This window comes from Macaca thibetana, chromosome 8 (assembly GCF_024542745.1).
Source record: "Macaca thibetana thibetana isolate TM-01 chromosome 8, ASM2454274v1, whole genome shotgun sequence".
NCBI lineage: Eukaryota > Metazoa > Chordata > Mammalia > Primates > Cercopithecidae > Macaca > Macaca thibetana.
The window spans coordinates 133024485-133051007 of record NC_065585.1 but is presented as its reverse complement, the minus strand read 5'-3'; the positions used below and the strand labels follow the sequence as shown (position 1 = coordinate 133051007).

Genomic DNA, 26523 nt, shown 5'->3' with positions numbered 1-26523 from the left:
TAGCTCTGGGGATTGGAGGCTGTGGGTGTGGCTGGCTCTCTCACTCATCAGCAGGGAACCCAAGTCCCCAGCCAAAGAGAGCCCTTGAGGCAGGTAGCTGCAGTTCCCCTCCACACCTGTTTGGCCAGGTGCAAGATCAGGTGCTGGGGTCATCAGTTCACTAGGCCATGGGGTCAGGACAAGAGTCACCCGCAGCTCTGAGGCCAGATGGTGATTCCAATAGCCTCCCGAGTTCAGCAGTGAACCCAGCAAAAGGAAGATGATTTTTCAAAGCAATCAGGCTCCGGTGTAGACGTCACAATGGAGTGCTGTCCTCTCGGCTTTGGAGCCACGGGGCATGGCCAAGGTAAATGGAATCTGACAACTAAACTCAGGCTCAGGCCTCACATGCAGTGTCTGTGAGTAGAAAGGGTCACAGGGCCGGATTTCAAATCCAAACACTACAAAGAAAACAAGAGCTGGGAGGTGTTCAGGGTGAAGGAAAAGGTGGCTCACTTTCTTTTTTGAGCCTTGCTTTTGTCCTTCACCTGCTTCCCACTCCAGAGAGAAGCTGATGACATTGACCCTGACCGTTTCTGGGCAGCTGGGTGGGGCTCGCGGTGCGGGGGGGGGCGGTCCCTGCGCCCCGGCCCGCCCTGCAACGCACCATGCCCAGGCCTCTGCCTGCACGGGGACGGGGCGCAGGGCACTAGACCTAGGACACTAGGGCCTTTTCTTCCTCCTCGTTTGCAGCCAATGGGCGGACTCGCCGCGCCGGCTGCCATGGCAACGGGAAGATGGCTCGGCGGGGCCTGAACAGCCATCACGTGGGCCGAGGCTGGGGGCGGGCGGGGGCGGCGAGCACGGGGGAGGGGCAGCGCGCTAGAGTTAAATGGTCCCACCAGAGGGAGTAAGGCACATTTTGAAGTAAGTGCAAAGCGGGACCATCTATTTTCTTTCTTTTTCCTGCCCTTTAAGCGCTAAATACACATGCACAAACACAAATGGCCTTTCATCTCCGCTCCCGAGGTGCTCCCGGTCCTCTGGCTTTCGTGGCAAACATGAAAGCTCTGATCTCTGGAAGCCTTAAATGAACATTGCCTCCGTGGCGGAAATGCAAGCGGGCGTCCCGCGGCCGTGCAGGAGCAGGCCGGGGAGCTCGGGACCACGCGGGGCTGCGACACAATCGACGGGAATTTGAAAGGCAAACGCACTGCCCCTGTAGGAAACGGCAAACCCTGCTTCACTCTTGGCGCCGCAGAAATAAAAGGGCCCCTGCGCCCCCTCCTCCTCCTGGTAGTTTCTCTGATCCTATCACTCCGGAGCCGCTTTATAGAGGCTAAACCAGGGCCAGGCTTATCCATCTACCTGCCAGAACAACAAAGGCCCTTTTGTTGTCTTTAAAATAGACCCTACCCTAGCTGAAATGCTGTGTTTAAAATGTTTCTGCTGCCATCCCTTTCTTTTCCATGGAAATTAATGAATATATGCGTGTGTGTGTGTGTGTGTGTGTGTATGTTAGTTGGTAAGATAAGAGGGGATATTAACGCAGGCAGGAAGGCAGACAGTAGGCGCTGGGGCCTTTTTTCTTTCCCTGCTTGCAGCCAATGGACGGGAACTTACTGCTGTTGCTGTTAGCAGACCACACGAATGGCGGGTACGGGGAGAAAAACGTATAGGCCCTGTCCTAATCTGATAGGTGAAATTCTTTGAATGTGTTGGAGAGTGGGAAAATGCTGCTTCCAAGTATTTTGCACTTGGGTTTAATTCACCTGACATTCACAGAGTGCCTGCCTTGTGTGAAGTGCTGATGGAATGTTGTCAGAGATGCAAAGCAAGGGAGGGTCCCACTCAGCATCGGGGGGAGAAGAAACGTGTAAACTCTCATAAGGGTCAGAGGAATCGAGCTGCAAGCCAAGCATGATGCGAACATGGAGGGGGGCGGGCTCTGAGAAGTGTCCTGCGGGGTGGAGAGCTGAAAAAGAATCTGGCATTGCCCAGGCCCCTGTTCTGTGACAGACACTTTACATATACATCATATCATCGTTATAATTGCCTAAGAAGTAGCCACTATTATCCTGTGTAACAAATAAGAAAACCTGGGCTTAGAGAGGTCAACAACCCAAGGTCATACACAAAGCAAGTACAAAGCCGCTGCTGCCCAAGTCATGGGAGACCTCCCTGTGGTTCTTCTCCGCCCAAAGACTTGCAGAAGAGGCATCCCTGCAAGGAAGGCAGCTGTGTGTTTAGGTACCATTTCCTGCTCTTCACCTCAGCCATCACCTTCATGAAACTGCGGGCTTCAAACATTCACTGCAGTTTTCTTAATATATATTATAAATACATAATTGAGATTTAAAAGATTCATCTGGATACACCATAAAATCATCTTGCATTCCACAAGGCGTCCGGACATCACATATGGGAGCCACTAAATGTTCCCCTGTTCCCACTGAAAGATGAGTAAGAGTGTGGCCCGTGGAGAAATTTGAATTCTTTCATTCAAACATCACCCTAGGTTGGCCAGGATTATTTTGTGTCTATACTTCGACTGTATTTCTACTAAAATGAAAATGTCGCCTTGGTCCTCACAAGAATGCTTTCTTCCATCATCAACCTGGGCAGTAGGTAGGATCTTGGGCTGCTTCTGATGCACTTGGATGGAACTCAGTGCAGGTGAATAAAAGACTGATGCCGGCATCTGTACGGCTCCACCCAGGGACTCACATCCCACCACTGCAGCAAAGGCCTACAGCCAGCAGAGGGCAGTCATACAAACCAGATTTTCCATTTGGCCCGAATGTGGATGCACACAGTTTAATATGTAAAGCCCATTATTACAAGCTTTTCCTTTCCCCACCCCCTATTAATGAACAAATGCCCAAGGGTAATACAGAGATTTCTAAATACAGTGCAAGAAAGGGCAATCTGTACTCATACACAGGGAGTCTAGCACACAGTAATAAGTGGAAATGAAAATTATCACCCACATGCAACTAAACCATTACGCCTAAGATCTAGCTGTCGACATGGCTGTATACACAGAAATATGGGTGCCTGCCTCCCAGAAATGGGCACTTTTAAAATATTTATTTCACAAGTTCTTATTTAAGAGTTCATAATAACACCCGTAATTTTAACCTCAAAACTACAGAAAGGGACTAAGAGGAATTTTATCTCTATTGATAGGCATACAGTGGGGAGGGGGGATTTTTCTTTTTGACTAAGGTAAGTCAATGAATTATTCAGGGTTTTTCCAAGGGCATTTTAAATCATAACTTCATGCTTTAAACAACAGCACAAATAAAACAAATTTTTAAAGACGAAGAAGAACTATGTAATCCCCAAACTATAAAATATCAACTGACATTTACCCATGTCTATTCAGGGTCTTCCAATGCAAATAAATGATTTTTCAGTGTTGGTGAAAACAAGAATCTTTTGGTACTCAGATGGGTTTTAAACATTGCAGCATAGAGAATACAATAGACCGAGAAGGGATGCTTCTAGCATGCAACTTACCCATTTCCCTGGGAACAAAGAAACAGTGATAATCATGACATTTTCTCAATTCATGAGAAAAGGAAGATTCGCTGATCCTATATTGTAACTATGGTTGGAAATCTGAGGACCTCTGGAAAGGCAGGATGAAGTCACTGTAGACAGCCTTACCTCTGCAGTCACCCATTAAACCCTGATACAGTCGGCCCTCTGTATTCTTGCATTCTGCGTCCATGCATTCATCCAACCACAGATCAAAATTATTATAAATATATCAATAAAAACAATACAACAATACAAATTTTAAGAATACAGCATAACTATTTTTATATATTAATAGCATTTGCACTGCATTAGGTATAAGTAATCTAGAGATTATTTAAAGTACACGAGAGGTTGTGCGTAGGTTATATGGAAATGTCATTTTATATAAGGGATTAAGCATCATCGGATTTTGTATCTGCAGGGGGTCCTGGAAGCAATCCCCGTTGGATACCAAAGGATGACTGTATTCATAAAATGCTTGACAGATTAGCATGTATCTCCACACAGCATGGGTGAAAAGCTTATGGAATTCAGAGTCAAATGACTCTAGCTCTCTACATTTACTATGGGGGTCATGTTGGAAATGTGAATGAACACCTCTGAGCTTCAGTTTCCTCACAGGCAAGTCAGAGAACAGATCCTGCCCTAGCCTGTGTGTGACTGTGAAGTTTACCCAGCAAAATACAGGAGAAAGCACTGAAGAACCGTATAACATTCCACTGTTCTTATTTTCTCCATTTTACAAAAGAAGAAGTAGGGCCATAGAGATCTGTTCAAGGTCACGGTCACTAGAGGCAGAGCCAGGGCTCCAGTCAGGTGTTCCCTCTTCCCACCCCTCCACGGAATGCAGCACACAAAACAGGGCTTGCTTGTCAGCTCGGAATGCCATAACAAAATAGCACAGACTAGGTGGCTTCAATAACGGGCTTCTATTTCTTACGGTACTGGGGGCTGGGAAATCCAAGATCACGGTGCTGGCAAGGTAGGTTTATTCCAAGGCCTCTTCTCATGGCTTACAGGTAGTTCCATTTGTGCTCACATGACTTCTGTGTGCAGTAAGAAACACAGCAAGAGAGTACTCAAGAGCCTGCTCCCTGGTGTCTCTTCATATAAGGACAGTCGTCCCATCATGGGAGCTCCAGTTCAGGACCTCATCTAACCCTGATCACCTCCCAAAGGTCCCATGTCCAAACACCACCACAATGGGGATAAAGGCTTCAACATATGAATTTGGGGGGACACAGATATTCAGTCCATAACAAGGGGCAACAAAATGGTCTTCTTTATATGCTACATCACTTCAGTTCAGGTCAACAGATATTTGTTGACAATCACTAGGTGCCAAGCACAGCACCAGGCACTGGGGACACACAGGTGAATGGAAGCCCCCCTACAAGTTTTCTTAATGCAGAAAATGGAAGAAGAGTTCCTAGGCAATTCTCCGTAGAAAAGAGCATTTGTCACATGTGAGCTTCTGTGACTGTATGTGGGATGGTTTATTACCACAAACTTCGTAAGACCTTGCCTCAGATAGCTTTGTTTAAAGCAACTGTAATGCAAGTCTGGCAGTGATTGTGTATATAATTAATATTTGATAAGGTAATTAATTTACTGAGGAACATGGGGGGAGAATAAGGAGAAAAAGGCATTTTCAGCATATAGATGTTGAAAAGAAAACACAAAGGATCTATATGTACCTCTTGCTGGGGAATTATCAGGTTCAGTTATATTATCATGGTTATAGCATGGCTAAATATTCATTGAGTATATTTAATTTCTCTCATTTGGGTTGGTATAATTAAAACTATTTTCTGGATCATAAAACTGAAGGGGCTCAGCTTCAATAATGTATATTGGGTCACTACTGCATGCCAGCTTGTATGTGTGTATATATCACATTTAATTCTTATAATGAACCTATTGGGAAATTTTGTTATCCACACTTAGATCATTTAAAAATTAGTATCAGAGAAATTAAGTCAGGGCTCAAAGAGAGTAAGTGACTAAGGAAGTGCTAGAGCACTCTTGCAAAACATTCAAATGCATTTTGATGACACACAAACACACACACACACACAGTTTTTTCTTCTCCCAAATATCCTTCTAACTCTTAGGATTTATTTTTTTCTATTGTTATTTTTGATATGCCACTTTATTTTAGAAGTAGTATAGCAGTAAAGTTGGGTCTTTTTTGAAGGTAGAGATGTATGAAAGGGGATAAACTTTTGCAAATTTTCACCTCTCTTCAAAAGTAGATAAAGACGCCCCGAGAGAGGAAATCAAATCCCATCCTCGCTGGAAACTTGAGTGTGTTCTGGAGTTTAGGGAAGCCAGATGGGCTCCCACATAGTGAACAAGGCCCAATTCTCTTAAGCAGCCCGGGGAAGAACCCCCAATTTCAGTCTCCCATTTTGGGGTGGACACATGACACTGACAGGTTGGAGACCAGTTTATGGGGCCTGTGGTCATCTGAAAAATGGTCTCCCCCAAAATGTCCATGTTCCAATCCCCTAAAACCTGTGAATGTTATTTTATATGGCAGAGATTTCACAGATGTGATTAAATAAGGATCTTGAGATGGGGGATTATTCTGGATTATTTGGGTGGACCCTAAATGCAACTGTAAGTGTCCCTATTAGAGAGATGCAGGACGAGATCAGAGGCACAGAAGAGGATGAAGCAGGTGACCACAGAGGCAGAGACTTCAGTGATGCAGCCGCAGGCCATGGATGGTGGCACCCACCAGAAGCTGGAAGACGCAGGGAGGGATCCTTCCCTGGAGCCCTGGGGGAGCAGAGCCCAGCTGGTACCCTTATTTGGGTCCAGGGAAACTGACTTTGGGCTTCTGCCCTCTAGAACCATGAGAGAAAAAATCCTTGTTGTTTTAAGCCATTCGGTTTGTGGTAATTTGTCATGGTAGCTATGGGATATTAAAACAGGGACAAAAAGTCAGAGATTTGTCAAAGTAGTGAGAGGAAGGCAGTTTCATGTACCACCCACTGACATAATCCTACCAAATACTGTTGTATGATCGTAATAGCAACTTTGGCATCAAGAGAGTTTGCAGGACAGGCTTCAGGGTCAAGAACATGATGGTTAATCCTTCCTCTTAATGTACAGCATAGCCTCAACCAGGCAGCAAGTCCACAGCCTCTGAATTTGGTCTGTGTGTGGCAATAGTGAGTCCATGCAGGAATCAACTTTGAAATACAAAGAAATACAAAACCATTTTTTATGATGTTCACTGCACAACAGTAAGATTTCCTGAGTCCCTGTGGTTCTCATCCTGAGTCCCCAGTTCTCTAAGAAAGTTCTTGAGACTTATTCAAAGGTTCTGAACTTTAAGAATTATAGGTTACATCTTAGATATACTGTGATAATTAGGCTCTCTGATGAGAAGTTACAGATGTCTCATGGGAAGACGGCGACATGACTTTGAAGGACCTGGGAGACCGTGTGAAGGAGTTCAGATTTCATTCCAAATACAGTAGGGATGCCATGGAAGACGCTGACACAGGGAAGAGAAATGACCTGAGTAACACTGAGGAAGATCACTCTGCTGCCTGTGTGGGTGGTCGTAATCATGGAGAGGTAAGAAGTTCAGTGGTCCAGGAACAGAGAACGGTGGCTTAAATCATGAGAGTGAACATGAGAGAAAATGAAAGAAGCAAGCACAGTGGGGATGTCTTTTGGAGGTAGAATCTGTTAATCTGATTCATTGGAGGGAAAAGGCGAGGGAAAGGAATGAGGCAGGGATGACTTCTGAGGATCTTGCTTAGTTAGGCAAGTTAAATGATGACCCAATGGGGAAGGTGGTCAATGAGTGGGGAGGGAGGAGGAAGCCATGGGGCTTGTTTACAGTGGATGGCAAGAATCAAACCTTCATTTTAGGAAATATTACATTGACAAATAAGTGGAGATAACAAGTAGACAGTTCGCTGTGGGGATCTGGAGTCCAGAGGGTAGTTCTAGACCCTAAATTTGAGTGTCATTAACACTCAGAGCATCAATGATACTTTAAAAAAAAAAAAAAAAAAAAACCAACAACCAACCATAGAAATGGCATTCAAACTCTGCTAAAGAAAAGTAGCAATGACTGCATTGGTAGCACAGGTGAGTAGGTTTTCTTGTTGTTCTTGTTGTTACTGTTGAGATGGAGTCTCACCCAGGCTGGAGTGCAGTGGCGCAATCTCAGCTCACTGCAAGCTCTGCCTCCCGGGTTCACGCCATTCTCCTGCCTCAGCCTCCGGAGTAGCTGGGACTATAGGTACCCACCACCACACCGACTAATTTTTGTATTTTTAGTAGAGACGGGGTTTCACCATGTTAGCCATGATGGTCTTGATCTCCTGACCTTGTGATCCGCCCACCTCGGCCTCCCAAAGTGCTGGGATTACAGGCGTGAGCCACCGCCCCCCGGCCAGGTAGATTATTTGGCAATGACACTGTCTTTTTCCTCCCCGCAACAAAACACACACACCAGTCAAACCACAATTTGTCAGGGCTTAACTGAAGAGCACAGGGAGTCACCAAATATCTGGCTGCAATCTAAGTGGGAAGAAAATTAAATAATCAAAACTGAACCTTTATTCTAAAAAATGCTAGCTGGAGCCCATTCATTACATGCATACTGTTTTTTACCTTTCACTTTGGGAACTTCTCTTTTAAATGACCCTGTATTAACTATCAACAAATACAGAGATGATAGATAATAAATTGCTAGCTGGTTGAAGTTTAAGATAAAATTATGGCAAGTATTTAAAGATTGTAGCTATATCTTGATGATAGGGACAGGTGGGTGGATGGATGGATGGGTGGACAAACACTGAGAGACAGATAGAAACAGCCTTTAAAACACTGTTTTATATTTGAAATACAGTGAGTAATTTAACATTGACTCCAAAAACATTTTATTCTTATTACAACTTAATATATTGTAAAATACATGCAAGGGAAAAAGGTTTTCTTCTCTTTTTCATGAGAGAAATACCCAGAGAAAGCATTGCGCTTACTGTTCGCAAAACTTGAAGAGCTGGGAGAAGGAGCTGGGAGGAGTAGCTGGGAGAAGGAGCTGGGAGAAGGAGCTGGGAGGAGTCGCTGGGAGAAGGAGCTGGGAGAAGGAGCTGGGAGAAGGAGCTGGGAGGAGTAGCTGGGAGAAGGAGCTGGGAGGAGTCGCTGGGAGAAGGAGCTGGGAGGAGTAGCTGGGAGAAGGAGCTGGGAGGAGTCGCTGGGAGAAGGAGCTGGGAGGAGTCGCTGGGAGAAGGAGCTGGGAGAAGAAACATGGAAACAGACCTGGGAGAAGGAGCCAGGTCATATGGCCAAGAGAATGCTCTTTAGATTTGCTGTCTTTCACATTCCAAGAACCATAATCACTCAGTGGGAAAAGATTTAATTCCGAAATGAGCTGGAGTCACATTCTCAGGATGGAAGAACCACATGTGAACCACCCTCACTCTACTGGAGGCCACATTCAGTTTAGGATACTGGGAATGTTTCTCGTGATGGGTTCGGTTGGGAGGTAAATTGTCCATATTCGATAATCCAAAAACAATAATACATTAGATGATGTCTTGCAATTAGTGCTATAAGCAAGTAATTCCACCAAAGGTTTGAGGAAAAATTTTTTTTTTTTTTTTTTAATGAGGCTAAGAAAAGATTATGAAGTCTTCTCCTTGAAGGCAAAAAACACCCCCCTACATTTTATGCAAAGTCTTCAGCTCACCAAAGACATGAAGCAGCTGTCAAATTCTGTAAGCAGAATCCAGCATTTTCAAGGTCGGCAAACCCAGCGTGAAGTTCAAGTTTCGCTCCTTAAGACTCTGTCCTCCTCCTTAAGTCTTTCCTGCCTCTTTTAATCTGATTAGAAATCAGCAAACTTCTTCAGCCAAAACTCTGACAGTTGCTGGTGAGGCTGGTATCCACAACCCAGCCAACTTTGCAGAAAACCACAGTTTCAATGGAAAATCACTTTTGGTTTCTGGCTCCTCAGCAGTACTGCACATCTAATTAGCTCAACAATTGGTCCCTGTGATAAAATCAGCTAATTTTATGTTCAAATGGCTGCTCTGTGGTAAGCAATACTGTCACTCCAAACTTCACATATAAAGAAGTTGCTGAAGAAGCTGGTTACTAGGGGGTCACTGGGGGCAGGCTAGTGAAGAAGACTATTAAAGTAGTCACCTAAGTCAACATTACAGTGAGTGGCAGGGGCCCCATCAGGGCTCAAAGAAGACAAATGTCCCGAATGTAGTGATGGGGCCAGAAACACCAAGCCTTCTGAAGAGGAAAGCAGTGTATATAAAATGAACAGAATGAGTCATGCACAGAATTTCCCCACTTTTAGAAACCAAACTAAATGTTTCTGATGAGAGTACAGAGATCTAGACCCTAATCCAGTAGTGTTAAGAAATGACCCTCCCTACCTTAAACACCTCTGTGGCTTCAGGAGTTTGTTCAAGGCTACTCTAGATATAAAACACAGGAAAGCCCAGTCCAGTTGTCACCTCTTCAGCTCCCTCCTCCTCCTTCCATCAGTGGATAAAGCAATTGGTTAGATTGGCAATTTTCCCCATTTTGTGAATGTATTAGAAACCAGACAACTTTTGAAGGTAAAGGCTACAGCATAGATCAACTTCTTTATGGGATCAAAGCTAACAGCATCACCTCTCACAGGCATTGCAAATTGTTGATTTTGTAATGTGTGTTTGTATTATCAGTTGTATCAACTGAATGAACAGTCAGAAATTCATTCAAGTTTCAAAACTTAAAAGGGTCTCATAAATACATGAATGCATTTAACTTTATATAAAGACATAGATACACATCTACAGCTAAACATATATACGTATACAGATAAACATCTAAGATCTATACATGACTTCATTCATCTATACATGACTTAAAACAGTGGTTGATTAGCATTTAGTAAGTACTCTGTTGGTACTGTTGTTGCTGTTCTAATAGTATTACTATTATTATATAGCTATAGATTATACAGATATACATACTATATATAATTATGGTATATAACCTATATGAAAGTACATATTATATCACCATATGACTGTAGCAGGATGCACTCTGCTAAAATTGAACTGTGTTTTTCTTTCTCACCTCTATCAGAGGTGCCAGAAAGTCACTCTATCGTGACAAATCATTCCTGAGCCATTGCAGTCAGCTGCCTTCCCTGGATTGGGGTGAGAAGGACCCTTTGGAGACAGCAGACCCGGAGGACACTAATGCATCACTTTAGATCCCTGTAGCCTCATCTGCCTCTTGCTAGGCCAGCTGCAGTACCCAGTTCTGCAAGGACCCCATTCACTTTGTGCAGCTTTTGTGCACCTGCATTGCCCAATCTTACACTCAACGCTATGTGCCTCGTCTCTTGCCTCCTGCCCTGGTACACAGTACCCTGAGCTCACACATGTGCAGCCCAGAAGTGCAGAATGAAACTATGGGTGATAGCATTCCATGGAAACATGCTTCCTTATCTTCCCCCGAATGCCTAGTCATTTCATAAGGTTCAAACAACCAGTTACCAGTGGCAGGGGCTAACTTGTATAACTTTTCTCCCCAGTCTCTCTGCCCCTTACTCCTGCTCCCTGGAACCACACACCTCAGTGAGTCCTTACACACAAGCCTCTGGCTTGGGCTCTGCTTTCTGGGGGACCCAGGCTAAGCTAAGCTAAACTAAAAATCACAGTGGTCACCTGGGCACGGGTGTCCAGTTAGCCCTAGTGCTCACCAGGATGGGGTACACAAAGAGACACTTTGGTTCCTCAAAAGGAAAACAACTTGACCCTCACGCTGTGGTCTCCAGGCAGGAAAAGGTGACAGCAGTTCCCACTGCAGCACTCTGATGGGCAGGAGGGCCCATGTTCCATGGCTGTCCCATGTTCCATGGCCGTCCTGTGCTCTCGAGATAAGCCATAGTGAGAGTAGAGGGCCAGGGATCCAGACTGACGTGCCCCACCCCTCTACAATGCACATGGGCATGCGTGCACACATGCACAGGCTCACTCCTTAATGAACTGCTATGCTCTCTAACATGGTAGCCACCAGCTACATGTGACCATTTAAATGTAAATTTAAATTAATTAAAAGATTCAGTTCCTCAGTCGCACTAGCCACTGAAGAACTGAGCCAGTGAGTCACTACTTTAAGTGCTCAACAGCCACATGTGGCCAGAGGCCCTCCACTGGACAGTGTAAAAGAGACCAGAGCATCGTGGTGGAAAGGAGAGTGGTATTGGAAGGAAGCACTGGTCTAGTCACCACTCTGGGTTTTAGTCAATTAGCTGGTACGAAAACACTGAACTTTCAACTCATCTCCCAGTGGAATCTAGGGTCAATTTTATTTATGCAGAACCATAAAAGAGATGTGACAGCATTTGTCCCCTGAGTTGGTGATTAAGCAGTTTATATGCAGTAATTTGAGCAGCAATGGCTATCCGGATGCTAAAGGCACAGGAGTCCCCAATCTTTATTTAAAAAATAGACCCTACTTTTAAAAGCCAAGCAGACACGCAGACATACAGACACACAGACACACACACACACTACACACACGCACACACACACACACACAGGTATTTAATTCCCATATGCTTAGGTTTAGAACACCCAGAAAATAGCTGGTCAACACAACTGCCTAGGAGATTAACCTTTCCAAAAACTACAAAAATAATGAAAGGATGATTATAGAAGCTCATTAATTAATTATATAATACCTAAATTTTACCTCCTATGGATATCACTTATCTAAAATCAACTTGAGTTCCCTTCAAAACGGAGGGTAGAAACTATACTGGGATAAAAACTGGAAAATTCGGTGTTAAGCCTCTTCACCATCACATGGAAGGCACTGGCCTTGAACTGAAAATCTTCATTGCAAACACCAGGATATCATCAGATTTCCAGTATTCTAGAGGGCAGTTAATATGCTTCCAGAGTCTCTTAGTATTACTGTTGGTATCCTAGAGGACTACGAATCATTACGTTAGGCAATTTATAGATGGCATTATCATATGTGACTTTTAGTACTTTATAAACACCGCTTCTATAACTAAATACAGTGGGATGAGACAATTGAACCACTTTTTAAGTTCTTGGTTGGGGTTGGTTCCTGTGGTGCCCAGTGTAGTGTCCTGCCTGGTTGGACATTTCCCCTCCCACCACTCAAGTGGAGGAATTAGTTCCTCGAGTACTAAGCCCTCTCTTCTGCTTTTTTTTTTTTTTTTTTTGAGATGGAGTCTCGCTCTATTGCCCAGGTGCAATCTTGGCTCACTGCAACCTCTGCTTCCTGGGTTCAACAGTTTATCCTGCCTCAGCCTCCTGAGTAGCTGGGATTACAGGTGCATGTCACCATGCCTGGCTAATTTTTGTATTTTTAGTAGAGACGAGGTTTCACCATGTCAGTCAGGCTGGTCTCGAACTCCTGACCTCATGATCTGCCCGCTTCAGCCTCCCAAAGTGCTGGGATTACAGGCGTGAGTCACTGCACCCTGCCTCTTCTGCTTTTATCTCATTACTTTTCCCAAGTGATCTTATCAGCAACTGGGGTTTCATTTACCAAATATAAGTTGGTAACTCCCAGTAATAATAAAGGTTCCTGTTTATGAGATATTTACTGTGTGCTAGGCCCTGTGTTTCACATGCATTTGCCCAGTCAGCAGTTCTAACAATCTTCCCTGCAAGGCAGAAACAGCCCATGGCTCCTCCCAACAGTCCCTTGGATGCCCATGTTTTGGGTATCTTAAACTCTGCACTTTCACAACCTACCTTACCTTCCCCACAAATCTGCCTCTGCTTTTTGTACAGAAAATCACCAGCCACGACCTGGACCTGGACCTGTCCCTCTTATTGACTCCCCACTTCCAATGAATTTCCAAGTTCTAGTCTTTCTACTTCCTAAATATCCCTCCCTCCCACCCATACTTCCACCATCCTAGACAAAGCTTCCACCATTTCTGGCCTGGAATCCTATAATAGCTGCCCAACTCAGCTTCTTGCATCCAGTCTTACTTCTCTTTAACTTCATTTATTCTAAGGTCATTGCTGTCTGTCTTTGAGAATCTGGAAAATGGGGATAATGGGGTCTCCCTTATCGTCATAGGTCTGCTTGAGTCAAATAGAACATATGGCTTTCTAAGTGGCAGGTACTTGATAATAAATTGCACAGATGACATGTGAATTGAGAAAATTTGATGGTAGAGCCTACATGTGTAACCACCACCATAAATGCCCAGGTTAGCCCACCACTGTTAGAAACGCCATTATGAAAAAGGGATAAGAGAAAGAATATAGAGGTAAAAGGGTTTTAGAATGGAAATGTAAGTATACTTAAATTACTCTAAAACTTAGCACCTTCAAAATACATACATTTATTATCTCACAGCTTCTGTGGCACAGCTTGGCTGGGTGCTTTTGGCTCGAGGTCCTTCATGAGGCTGTAATCAAACTGTCAGGCAGAGTTGCAGTCTCATCTGAAGGCTCGACTGGGGTTGAGGGTCTTCAAAGCTCACTCATGTGGTTCTTGGCAGCCTTTTGTCCTTGTCACGTAAGCCTTTGCACAGGGCTGCTTCATGACATGGAAGCTGGCTTCGCCTACCATCTCTCAGACAGTAAGAGAGAGTTTTCACAATAGGAGCCACAATCTTTTAATGACCTAGTCTCAGAGTGCTCCCATCACTCCCATCACTGCTGTCATTCATTAGAATTGAGTTGCTAAATGCAGCCCATATTCAAGGAGATGAATTATACATGGGCAGAGAGCACTGGGGGCCATCCCACAGGCTGCCTACCATGACCAGCCAAGCAGACATCACAGCTTGGGAGGGAGGTGGGAGGGGCTGAGGAAGAAATGGGCTCTTTCAGCGCCTCTTTCAGGCCTTTGACAGACTCTGCTCATCACAGTCGAACTGACTATGAGTCACCCATCCTACTGCTTGCTCATCAGTGGACACTCTAGTTACAGCCTCCTCGTCTCTGCAATCTCTCTGTCACCATGCAGGATAAGGGGATAGCCCACTCATTCCTGGGGGCTGTTGCGTACCTGACTTTTTACATAATTCTAACATAGATTAGCTTTATAGTAGCTTCTAGCTCTACTGTCAAATGCAAATCCACATCAGAAAATATAATGATAAATAAAATCTAAGTACTATCACAAAGTTCTAAAAACTAAAGCAACTCAAGTTGTTTTTAAAACAACTAAATCTCTATTGAAGGATTTTTAAAAATGGTATACAATCATGAAAATAATTGTTTTGTGATATCATGTGTATATTTCTCAGAACTACTTTTATTGTAATTCAATTTACTGTTATGACAGAAAGAGAAAGCGTTACAGGTTGAATCGTGTCTCCCTCCAAAAGATAAGCTGGAGTCCTAAAACCTCGGATTGTGACCTTCCTTGGAAACTGGGTCTTTACAGAGGTAATTAAGTTAAGTGAGGTCATGAGGGTTAGCACTAAGCCAATATGACTAGAGACTGTGTAAAAATAAGAAGTTTGGACACAGAAACACACACACACATAAAACTAGGGTGATGTGAATATAAACATGGAGAAGACAGCCATCTAGAAGCCAATGAGAGAGGCCTGGAACAGATCCTTCCCTCACAGCACTCAGAAGCAACCAGCCCTGCCGACACCTTGATCTTGGACTTCCAGCCTCCAGAACTGTGAGAAAATAAATATCTGCTGTTTAAACCAACCAAGCTGTGATTGTTTGTTACAATAGCCCTGTAAAACTAATACAGAGGGAAGAAAAAAAAGAGGGAGTTTCAGACAGAGACAGAAACAAAGAGAGAAGGAAAAAGACTTATTTTAACAGGCTATATCTTCATCTAGATGAGTGATTCTAAAGACAAACACATAAGGGCCTACTCTTTATTTTTTTACATTGAGACAGGGTCTTGCTCTGTCACCCAGGCTGAAGTGCAGTGGTGCAATCAGAGGTCACTGCAGCCTTGACCTCCCAGGCTCAAATGATCCTCCCACCTCAGCCTCCCAGGTAGCTGGGACTATAGGTGCAGGCCACCATGCCTGGGTTATTTTTGTATTTTTTTGTATTGATGGGGTTTCTTCGTGTTGCCCAGGCTGGTCTCGAACTCCTGGCCTCAAGCATCCTTCTGCTTCGGCCTCCCAAAGTACTGGGATTACAGGCATAAGCCACTGGCCCTGGCCCAGGCCTACTCTTAAAACCTCATTTAGCACATGTATTGGACACAATGGCTCCACTCCTAGAGGCTGACATAAATTTCTAAGAGATGCACAAATAAAACACAATTCCAGTTGAAAAGCAGCAGACTCCCCTCTAAAATCAGAACCTGGCCCTAGTCATGGCAGCCCAAGCCAGGGGCCAGGAGCCCAGCAACCCCTACCTTTTGGTAGTCCTCTTTGGAGCTCAGGGCCACCTCCATTTGCTTGGCGGAAGTCGGGTAGATGGCCGAGCGGTACTGAGTGCCATGGTCGTTCCCCTGGCGCATACCTGGGAAAGCGGAAAACAGAGAGGGTTACCTGGTCGCCAGGCAACAGTGCCAGCATCAAACTGGGCACAATGCTGAGGCATTTTAACACTTTTCATATGGTCCCTGTGCCTGATGTCTTGCTAAGTGCTTGTTTTAATTTTTTGTTTGCAGCATTTTCTTTAAACAAGCATGAAATGTATCTGTTTTGATTTGCCTGTTTTAATTACAACAAATACGTTTGAACTCAGGTAGATTTATCACAGGTCTTGGATCACACTAGATGTTCTATGAATACCTAACTTTTACGTGAAATATTTAAACAACGATCTACTCCAATTGTCACATGTAATGTACTATGATACATATTATTTCCTTGGGTCCTAAGGAGACACCTGTGTGGAAGGTTTCATCATCCCTCCCTTGGTGGATGAGGAAATGAGACAATGTCTGTGTAAATTCCTGGCACAGTGCTTGGCACGTAGCAGGAGTCCTGCACCTACGACTAACGTCATCTACCCATCTAGTCTGCAACTTAAAGTCAGCAAAGAGCATTTTCTGCCTGTCTCAGCAGCTGAAGGGTGGATGACGGTCAGTTTCTATCTGAGTATGACAGGGCCCCACAGTGAAGCACCCACAGGGTTGTCACAGATCCGCTATATGCCACCACGTTGTCGTGAAAATGAACCAGGCACTGGGATTCAGGAATCGGACCCTGTAGCATGTTCCAGCTAGTCACATTTCTAATATACTCAGGGGAAACAGAGACCAGCAGGCATAAGCAAGTATTAGAGGGATTACGGGAATATCTGTGCAGGTTAAAAAAAATGGAGGGGTTCAGAAAGGGAGTAAGTTCGTGTGATCAGTGGGGAAAGGGCCCATGTCTCAAAGGCTGTATCAAGGAAGCGACTTGTCTTGTCAGCAGGTGGGCGCCAAGGATGAAGGTAGAACAAAGGTAAGGATTGCGGAGCAATGTGGTGCCTTCAGGGACTTGGAAGGAACTGGTACTGCTTGCAAAAGCAGCTGCAACCCAGGCAGCATCGGTGTCAAAGCCCTGATGCCAGCTTCTCAAGAGGATGAGCATGTTACCCTCAAGCCTGAAGCCCAGACAAGAAAGATGCTTCACTGGGAAAGATGACTGGACGCTCAACAGATTGAAAACCCAGAAGAAAGAACCAACACCCAGGAGCGGCTAGGAATACAAGAAGCGGCCCTGCTTGTCTACCCATTGAATCACAAAACAAATGAAATATCCGACTGTCATAAATCGATCTAAACAGGCTTTATAATGCTGTTCTCCAGAGGGCAAGATTAACCAAAATTATATTTTGAGATAGGACAGAAAAATGTTATTGAATGATAGAATAACCCCTATGTGTCCTTCCTTTTTCTGCACATAAATATGTTCTCCCCAGCAGAAAGAATTCATGTGTGCCGACTGTAGCCTCCACACTCTGGAGGCTACAGAAGAATTAGGTCATAATCCCTGGTCTCAAGGAATAACCAGGACGAGGGAGGGAGGGGGAAGAGTAGTCATGAGCCTGACACTGTACTTCCCTGTGCGAGGTCTTTGCCATCATTTCTTGTTTCATCCTCACATGCGCCCCGTGGAGAAGATATTCTTAACACTCTTTGACAAAAAGGAAATTACGGATCAGAGACATTCAGTGACCCACCTGAGGTCACACAGCAGGTAGATGGCCATCCTGCAATTTAAACTTTGATCACCCCGACACCAAAGCCCTTTCTCCTTCCAAAATGGATGCATGAGAAGTTACAGCAAAATAATCGAGGACAATGGAACAAAGTGCTTTTGGATGTGGAGTACCTGCCGGGGAGGGGGCATCCCAGCCCAAGGCCCAGAAATAAGAACAAGCTTGGAATGTTCTGAGGACTGTGAAGAGGCAGGACAAGGTCTGACAAGGGGCCTGGTGGGTCCTGAAGCTGGTGGGTTGGGCGTGTAACCACATAGGTATCTTGACAAGTCATGCTGGGGACCAGAGATGTGTGGAAAGATCAGACTCCCAGGAGCTACAGAATTCTCTGGAACCCTGAGTGAGCATAATCACCAACCAATGATCCAGGGCCCCCTTTCCCACAGATGCAACAAGTGTTGCAAAGTTCCCTGTGCCCTCCACTTGGCTTCGGAAAAACTAGGAGGAAAAATTATTGACACTATTTGGCTGTCTTCATGGACCAGGAAAGCAAGCAATGGGCTTTCAGTGTTGAGTGGAAAGAGAATTACTGGCTCAGAAACAACATCTTGTGCTTAAAATTCTTCCATAGTACTCTATAAGCTGATTAATGAGGACTGGGCTTTGGGGCATTCTTGATGAGAACTGACCTCCTGGCATCTACCAACTGCTTGAGATTTCTCCATCCACTTTCTCCAAAGAAGATTTTTAAAGGGACAAGCAACCCTGAGACTGCTCTGAGGTTTCTCTCCCTCTCAGCAGAGCTGGAGGAAGCAGTGGAAAACAGAAATGCTTCATCTATAATGAAGCATAAGATGACTTCTCCTCTGCTCAGAGGGCCTCCTAAGCCTCAGCTCATCTTTGGGTTCCAATCCTGTTTTATCTATCCTGATTGGAGACGTGAGAAATGTGTCTGAACATGAGAACTTTAAAGGGAAGTTCATGCTATGAGTTGAACTGATATGCAGGAGTTACCAGCTGATAGTGAACATCAGGACAAGTCAGCTCCGACTCCTCAGGGTCTGAAATCACTATCTCTATCTTAGCAAGCTTCGCGGGAGCAATCTCATTAGCAGGACTATCCATGTTGGTTGAAAATAGAGTGACTCCTACCAGCATGACCTTCACATTCTTCTCTTCTATAGACTGCTGCTAAGAGAAAACAGATCCTGCCTCATGGTCTGCTGCGCCAAAGGCCACCTGCATGCTGCAGTGGCACAGGAAGACCACCAGGGATGTTGGCATTGGTGGGAGAGCTCACCCAGGTGCTGTTTCAGGGTGGCCTCCTCCTTCTGCTGGAAAATAGGGTCTCCGTGAAACAACATGACATAGTGTCCTCCCCCAGGTAGATAAGCCTGTATCCCTCTCAGTGAAAGATGGCACTTCTTCTTCTTATCCCGGTGACCCTTCCTGGTGCACCTTGCCCTTACCTTAGGTGTTTGAGACAAGCCCTATGAATATAACCATCTCACTTTATCTGAGAGCTTAATCCTGTCCATTTTAACTGACAGCTCATTTTTAATTCAAAACACTGAACAAATGAATGGACAGCCCTCCTTTCATCAAAAGGGAGGGAGGGAGGGAGTGAGGGGGAGAAGAAGAGGAGGAAGGAGAGAGAGAGAGGGAGAGGGATCATCAAAGTAGCTAACAATCCTAGAGTCCTCACTATGTCCAGGCACTGTGCTTTACTACCTTATTCATCCAATTCTGCAAATACTTGGAGCACATTAGCAAACCCATTTCCCGGCCCCTTCCCACTGCCAAGGTGAAACTGATCCTCTCAAAGGTGAAACTGACACTCAGAGAGAGAGGCTGGTTGCCTGCTGAATGCCAGTGCTGCATCTGGAACCATCTAACTCCAAAGTCCATGATCTTAACCACTATTATTTCCATTTGTAAATATATATAATTTAGGTAAAAAATTAAGTGGAATATAGGGATCTATGAAAGATATTACGTGGCTCTCTTTTAAAAGGAAAACAGCCACATAATACAGTCACTATCTATCATCTGCACAATGTTCTTTGCATTTTTTCATGCAGTGCATCTCAAGGGAGATGGAATAATGTTGCTTTATAACAGAGGTGCCAAATATTTATTCCATATCTAAAAGCAAAAAGGAAAATGAAAGATCCCAATTTTCAGTAAGGAGTACACATTATTTCTATAGCCATAAATTATTTTGAAAAGATGTGGTGATTTCTTCATAAAAGGTAAAAAGCTATCGTAGTGTGAGTTTTGTTTGTGTAAAAGAGAAATTCTATTTATGGCAGCCAAAGAAAATCTTTTTCATTATCATGTGTCCTAGAATGTCTTTTGGGACTCCATGTCTGTTTATGTTTTAAAATCCCAAGTTTGGCCAAATAATGAAAATATTAGAAAACTTTCAAAATAGTAAAATTTTTAGGTCATCATTGCAAGTCCAAATATTAAAGTTTTACAGCCAAAGTGCCCCACTACATGAGATTTACAACATGCTTACACTGAAATCAGTACCAAGCACACATGTGCACACACATTTACAAACCAGTCCATCATGGATAGTGTTCATATTAGCAGAAGTAGCAATCGACATACCTTTGTAGTTCCCAGATTCAATTACGGAAAAGTACATAAGACATAAATGTACAAAAGTACACAAAATGGACATGCACAGTTAAGTGCCTAATATTACTCTATCTATAATTATTGATTATAAAGTGAATACTCGTATCACCACCACTAACATCAAGAGAGTACAGCCAGTACCCTTGGGAGTCTTCCCTGTGTCTCTATTGATGACAATGCCTTCCCTCTCTCTAGTTGTACCACACCTGGTTTTTGTAATAATTTCTTTAGCACATAGACACATTCAGAACAAAGCTAGTTTAGTTTGGCTTGTGATATGGTTTGACTGTGTCCCCTCCCAAATCTCATCTTGAGCTGTAGCTCCCATAATCCCCATGTGTCGTGGAAAAGACCTGGTGGGAGGTAACTGAATCATGGGGGGGTGGGTCTTTCCCATGCTGTTCTCACGATAGTGAATAAGTCTCACGAGATCTGATGGTTTTATACAGGTCAGTTCTCCTGCACACACTCTCTTGTCTGCTACCATATAAGATGTGCCTTTGCTCCTCCTTCGCCTTCAGCCATAATTGTGAGGCCTCCCCAGTCATGTGGAACTGTGGGTCCATTAAACCTCTTTTTCTTCATAAATTACCCAGTCTCAGGCATGTCTTTATTAGCAGAATGAGAACAGACTAATACAGCCTATTTTTAAAATTAATATAAGTGGAATTATACTATAGTTTGAATCTTTCACTTACAATTATGATCATGAGGTCTTTCCATTTTCTTCATTTTCATGGCTTCATAATATCCCATTGTATGAATGCACCACAATGGATTTATACTTTCTACCCTTAATGAACATTACCAGCTTGGGGCTGTAAAGAACATTCTTGACATGTATTCTCTTATACATATGCATGAGTTTCTCTTGAGTACATACCTAGAAATAGAATTGTTGGTGTATAGTGTTTGCATGTCTTCAACTTAACTACATGCTGAACTATTTTTCCAGAGTAGTTGTACCAATTTACAAAACCACATGACTGTACAAGAATTCCTGGAGCTCTAAATGCTTGCCAATTCATTAAAGTCTTCTAATGTCAGATTTTCACTTTTTGTCAGTCGGTTTGGTGTGTAATGGAATCTCGCTTGATCTTAATTTGCATTTTCCTGATTAATAATGTTAATTATCATTTTATATGTCTCTTTGCCATAATTCAAGTCCTTTGCCCATTTTTTTTCCTCAGCAGTCTGTCTTTTCTAAAAAAAAAAAAAAAAAAAAAAAAAAAAAAAAAAAAAACACTGCATATATATTTAAGTCTATTTTTTACATATTCTGAATACTAATCCTTTATCAAATATAATCTCTCTGTTCTTGGCATTTTTTTATTTTTTATTTTTCATTTTTTTGTTCTTGGCATTTTATGATGCTTTTTGATGAACCAAAGTTGTAAGTTTGATATAGTTAAATCTGTCAAATATTTTTCCTTTATGGTTAGTGCTTTTGTGTCTTGTTTAGGAAATGCTTCCGAAACCCAAGGTCATGAAGATATTATCTACTTGAAGTTTCCTACGTTTGCTTTTGACATTTATGTATTCAATCTACTTGGAATTGATTTTTGTGTATGGTGTGAGGTAGAAATCCAATTAACTTTTTTCCTATAAGAAAATTATCTTATCACTATTGATTTAAAAACCATTCTTTCCCCAGTACTATGAAATGCCAACTGTGTCATTTGTCATACTTTGACAGGAGTGGGTCTGTTTCTGAACTCTCTATTCATCTGTCCCTACATCAGATTCACAATGTCTTAATAGCTGTAGCTTTATAATGACTCGATATCTGGAAGAATAAGTCCTCCCATCCTCTTGTTCTTATGTGAGTGTCTGCTTTTCTTGGACTTTTGCATTTCCCTATAAATGTCAAGATTAGCTTTTAAGATCCACAAAAACTGCAACGACAATAATAACAAAACTGTTGGGATCTCATTTAGATTTGCACTGAATTTATAAAACAACTTGGAGAGAATTGGCGTGTTTACCAACCATAAACAAGACCCAATATTAGATCTTCCAGCTGCCTAACTACTAAGCCAATGCCATGGGTTTTTTTGTTTTGTTTTGTTTTTAAGATTTTTTGGTAGCATTCCACTTTAAGGTACCAATTCCTGGTAAATAAGTAAACCCTGAAATTCCAGTGGCTGGACATAATAGAAGTTTCTTTCATAATGATGCAAAGCACAGTTAATAAAAAGGAGATGGTAAGAGTTCTGCTTCATGAACTCTTCTGGGGCTTAAACTGACAGAAGCTTTACCACCTTCAATATGTTGCTTCAAAGGTTTCCCTTGGCATTCACATTCAGCAGGCAGACTGAATATAGAGAGAAAAGTTCACAGATCATGCAGGAGGTTTTTCTGAGCCAGGTCTGGAAGCAGCATATATTGCTTCTTCCTCATTCCACTGGCTAGAACTCGGTCACATGGCCACTTCGAGGGAGAATAGGAATGGTGTCTGGCTGGGGAAAGGTAAATAGGTATCTAGTCGATTTTTCAATCAGTATACATTTATTCCTTTCCTTGACTTACTGCATGAGCTAGGACCCCCAGTCCAATGCTGATTAGAAGTTGCGACGGCATTCTCTGTAGCTTCTCAATGCTTCATTATTAAATGCAATGTTTGCTGTAGGCTTTTGCACGTACTCTTTTATCAGAATAAGAAAGTCATCTTTTATACGTGTTTTTAAATCATTTATGAATACTGAATTGCATTCAATACTTTTTATGCATCTATTTCAACAATCATACATGTTTTTAAAATACCTGCTAAAGTGGTTAATTACATGGGTTAATACTGAAGCTTGTGTTCCTTGGAGGAACCTAAAATTGGTCATGATGTATTATTTTCTTACATACTATTAAATTCAGTTTGCTAATACTTTGTATAGGATTTCTGCAAATACAGTCATAAGTAAGATTGTCATATACTTTTCTTTTCTTACATAGTTAAGTTTTGGTATCAAGATTATGCAAGGATTGTAAGACGGACTGCATCCCTCTCTAATCTCTTGAAAACGTTATGAAAAACTGTAATTATTTCTTCCTTAAATGTTGGAAGAACTCACCGATGAAGCCAGTGGTTTTTTTATTCAGTTTTATTAAACTATATTTTTAAAGAATGTATCTAACTTTTCAAATTTATTGACATAAAGTTGCTTATCATATCCTCCTGGTTTCTGTAAAATCTCCCACATCTGTAGTGATATCCCAATTTTTTATTCCTAATGTTGTATATTTGTGCCTTCTCACTTTTTCCTTGAACAACTTCCTAGAGCTTTATTAATTTTGTAGTCATCATGAAATACCAACTCTTGGCTTTTTTGATCTTATGTTTGTTTGCTTCCCATTTCATTTCTTTCTGCTCTCATTATTTCTTTATTTTACACTGTTTGGGTTGAACTTGTTGCTGATTTTCTTAAGTTCTTGAGATGGATGCTGGCTCAGCTTTTCTTCTCTTCTAATATATGAATTTAAGGCTCTATATGTCCCTCTGAGAACGCTTTACCTATGCCCTATCAATTTTAACATATAGTATTTTAATTATCATTTGATTCAAAGTATTTTCCAATTTCCATCATGATTTATCTGTGATAAATAGGATATTCAGAATTTATTTTTTCAGCCAAGGTCTTGCTCTGTTGCCCAGGCTGGTGTGCAGTGGCGCAATCATGGCTCACTGCAGCCTCAATCTCCTGGGCACGAGCAACCCTCCCACCTCAGTCTCCTGAGTAGCTGGGACTACAGGGATGTGCCACCATGCCCAGCTAGTTTTTTTTTTTTTTTTTTTTTTTTTTTTTTTTTAATTTTTCGTAGAGACGGAGACCTCACTAAGTTACCCAGACTGGTCCTGAACTCCTGGATTCAAGTGATCCTCCCTCCTTGGCCTCTCAAAATGCTGGTATTACAGACGTGAGCCATAACACCTGGCCAGAAATTTTTAAATTTTCTAACATAAGAGGATTTTCTCAATACTTGCATTATGGTAAGAGAAACAAAAGCTAAATGATTTTAATCCCTCTGAAACATACTGAGCCTTTTATGGCCTCGAATATGTTCCATGTGTGACAGAGAAGCAGGCGCCCCCCACCCTGATGTGGGGAACAGCATCTTATCACATCCACCGGGTCAAGTGCTGGAATTGTGTCGGTCACTCCCTCTATGTCTACTCCCTGTGTGTCCTTAATAAGGCTCTCAAAGCTCACATTTTCTGGGATTAACAAGTTTGCTCAGAATAAAGATATATCTAATCCTCTGCTTACCTGTCTGGGTTCCTGTGTTGCCTTCCATTTTAACCTGGTAATTCCTCATAGTTCTGTCAGCTCTTCGATGTGATGCTTTACATATATATATATTTTTTATTCAACATGTGGAGCTGCTTTCAGTGGGCAATTTGGTCTGAATAACTCAGCCTGCCATTCCTGGAACCTAGAAATCCTAGTTCCTGCCAGTGTTATCAGCTCTGATTTTTCTCTGACCTAATTCAGTACTCTTTTATGTGAAGTCTAGTAATTCTTCTGACTTCATTTCTTTTCATTGATTTCATACCATTTCAGCAATTTATTCAAATTCTAAATGACCTAACCATTACTATCTAAGATATGTGAAACTCTTGCTGGCTAAAAGTTTTCACAAGCCTGATTATTTGAATTTCTTCATCTTGCAAATCCTTAATAGGATTATAAAATTGTAATGGACATCACAAAGAGTTTAAAATCATTGGATAATGTGCTGCTGTTTCCAGCTGTAGTGGACCATGTTCTCTGCTTTCTGATAGAATTGTGTAGCACTGTGGGGCCATGTGCCACCCAATAGAAAGAACATCAGGTTTTGAGTTTGGCCCTTAAGTCCAAATTCCACCTCTGTCAAGCAATGTAGTAAGTGGCTTGTGCCAAATCACTTCGCCTCTCTGGGCCTATTTGTTCCTCTATAAAATGGGTCTAAGGTTCACAGGTTGCTTTAAGGATCAAATGGGATCATGTACACATGAGCACTTAGCATCGTGCACAGCCCAGGGGAGAGACCACCAGTAACAGTCTGTCACTCAGCGTGCAGCCACCAAACCCTTGTAACACTATAAAGGCAAAGGAAAAATATTAAATATAAGCTTTACAGTATTATACGACAGCAGGATTTAAAAGTGCAAAGAACACTTTTGCAAACAGCAAAGATACTATGAACACTCATGATAATGGGACACAAGGGAAAGTGTGACTGGAAGAACAATTAATAAAAATATCAGTTAAATTCTTTGTTTCATTTTTCTCTGTTTCCGAAATTCTTAAAAGAATGAAATCCCTTTCAGAATTCATAATGCTGGGTTTGGGTGGCTTTTGCATTTTATATGTGTGCAGCTGTTCCTCCACTCCGAGTCTGCACATCTGCTCATTAGCAATACAATATCATTCCCACTGTCTAATTATTTGCAGATGATAGATTCCTTGTATATGGTCTAAAAAAGGATAGTCCTTCAAAACTGGTGACTTATTTTAAAAAACTAACTTCAAAGGGTCAGCACAAGGAAGTTCAGATATTAATCTGGCAAGTTAAATATACGAACGACAGTATTTTATTGCCAAGTGGATGGGGAACAGGAGAACAGGATTTGTCTCCCTTCAATGAATGTTTCCCAGTAGACAGCACAGGGGACCTGCTTCTCCACAGCGCACCTGGAAAGAGGCTCGGGAGCCAACCTCCTGAACACGGAGTGGACCTATCCCACCCGATTCCCTGGGACCACCTGGAAAAAACTTGCCTGGAGCAGGGCTTCATGGTGACTGCACACGTCTGGCAGGGGAGCACGTGAGACCCAAGGACACCAAGTAGAGAAGAGTCCTTGGAGGCTCTCTAGTTCCCAGCACAGGCTGAGGAGCCCCACAGGATCCCCAGCTCATGGTAAGGCCAGGAAGTGTGGCCCTGGGGTCCCAGGAAACGCAACAGCATAGATGGTGCAGCCCACGGGGGCAAACCAGACCAAGCCTTCTGAGGACAACTGGGAGCTGTGCTGCAGGTGGAAAGGGGTGAAGAGGAGCTGATTGAGGATAAAGGGTGTGAACCAAGAATAGGAAGCCATCAGGGGTAATCAGAACATGAGCTGAGGAAAAATGATAGAGAACAAGCAGAGAAATACTGGGATTCACGAAAGAACAAGACAAACAAACAGCAGCTGGTGGAAGCGGCCCTTCCACAGGCGGCATGAGCACGACAGCTATTAGAGCCAGCGCTTATTCCG

General features: G+C 42.9%; 1 protein-coding gene and 1 long non-coding RNA gene across 5 annotated transcripts in view; both read right to left on the bottom strand.

Moving 5' to 3' along the window:
* Positions 1-13464, bottom strand: part of LOC126961127 (uncharacterized) — a 31692-nt gene extending 18228 nt beyond the window's left edge. The window contains exon 1 of the long non-coding RNA XR_007728195.1: positions 117-13464. This is a non-coding gene — a long non-coding RNA (uncharacterized LOC126961127). The remainder of the gene's footprint in view (positions 1-116) is intronic.
* The window catches only part of MSRA (methionine sulfoxide reductase A), a 423943-nt gene that overhangs the window by 149809 nt on the left and 247611 nt on the right, over positions 1-26523 (bottom strand). For all 4 annotated transcript variants that reach the window (XM_050801122.1, XM_050801123.1, XM_050801121.1 and 1 more), the window contains one exon: positions 15910-16016. In XM_050801122.1, coding sequence (XP_050657079.1) covers positions 15910-16016 — 107 coding nt within the window. The remainder of the gene's footprint in view (positions 1-15909; positions 16017-26523) is intronic.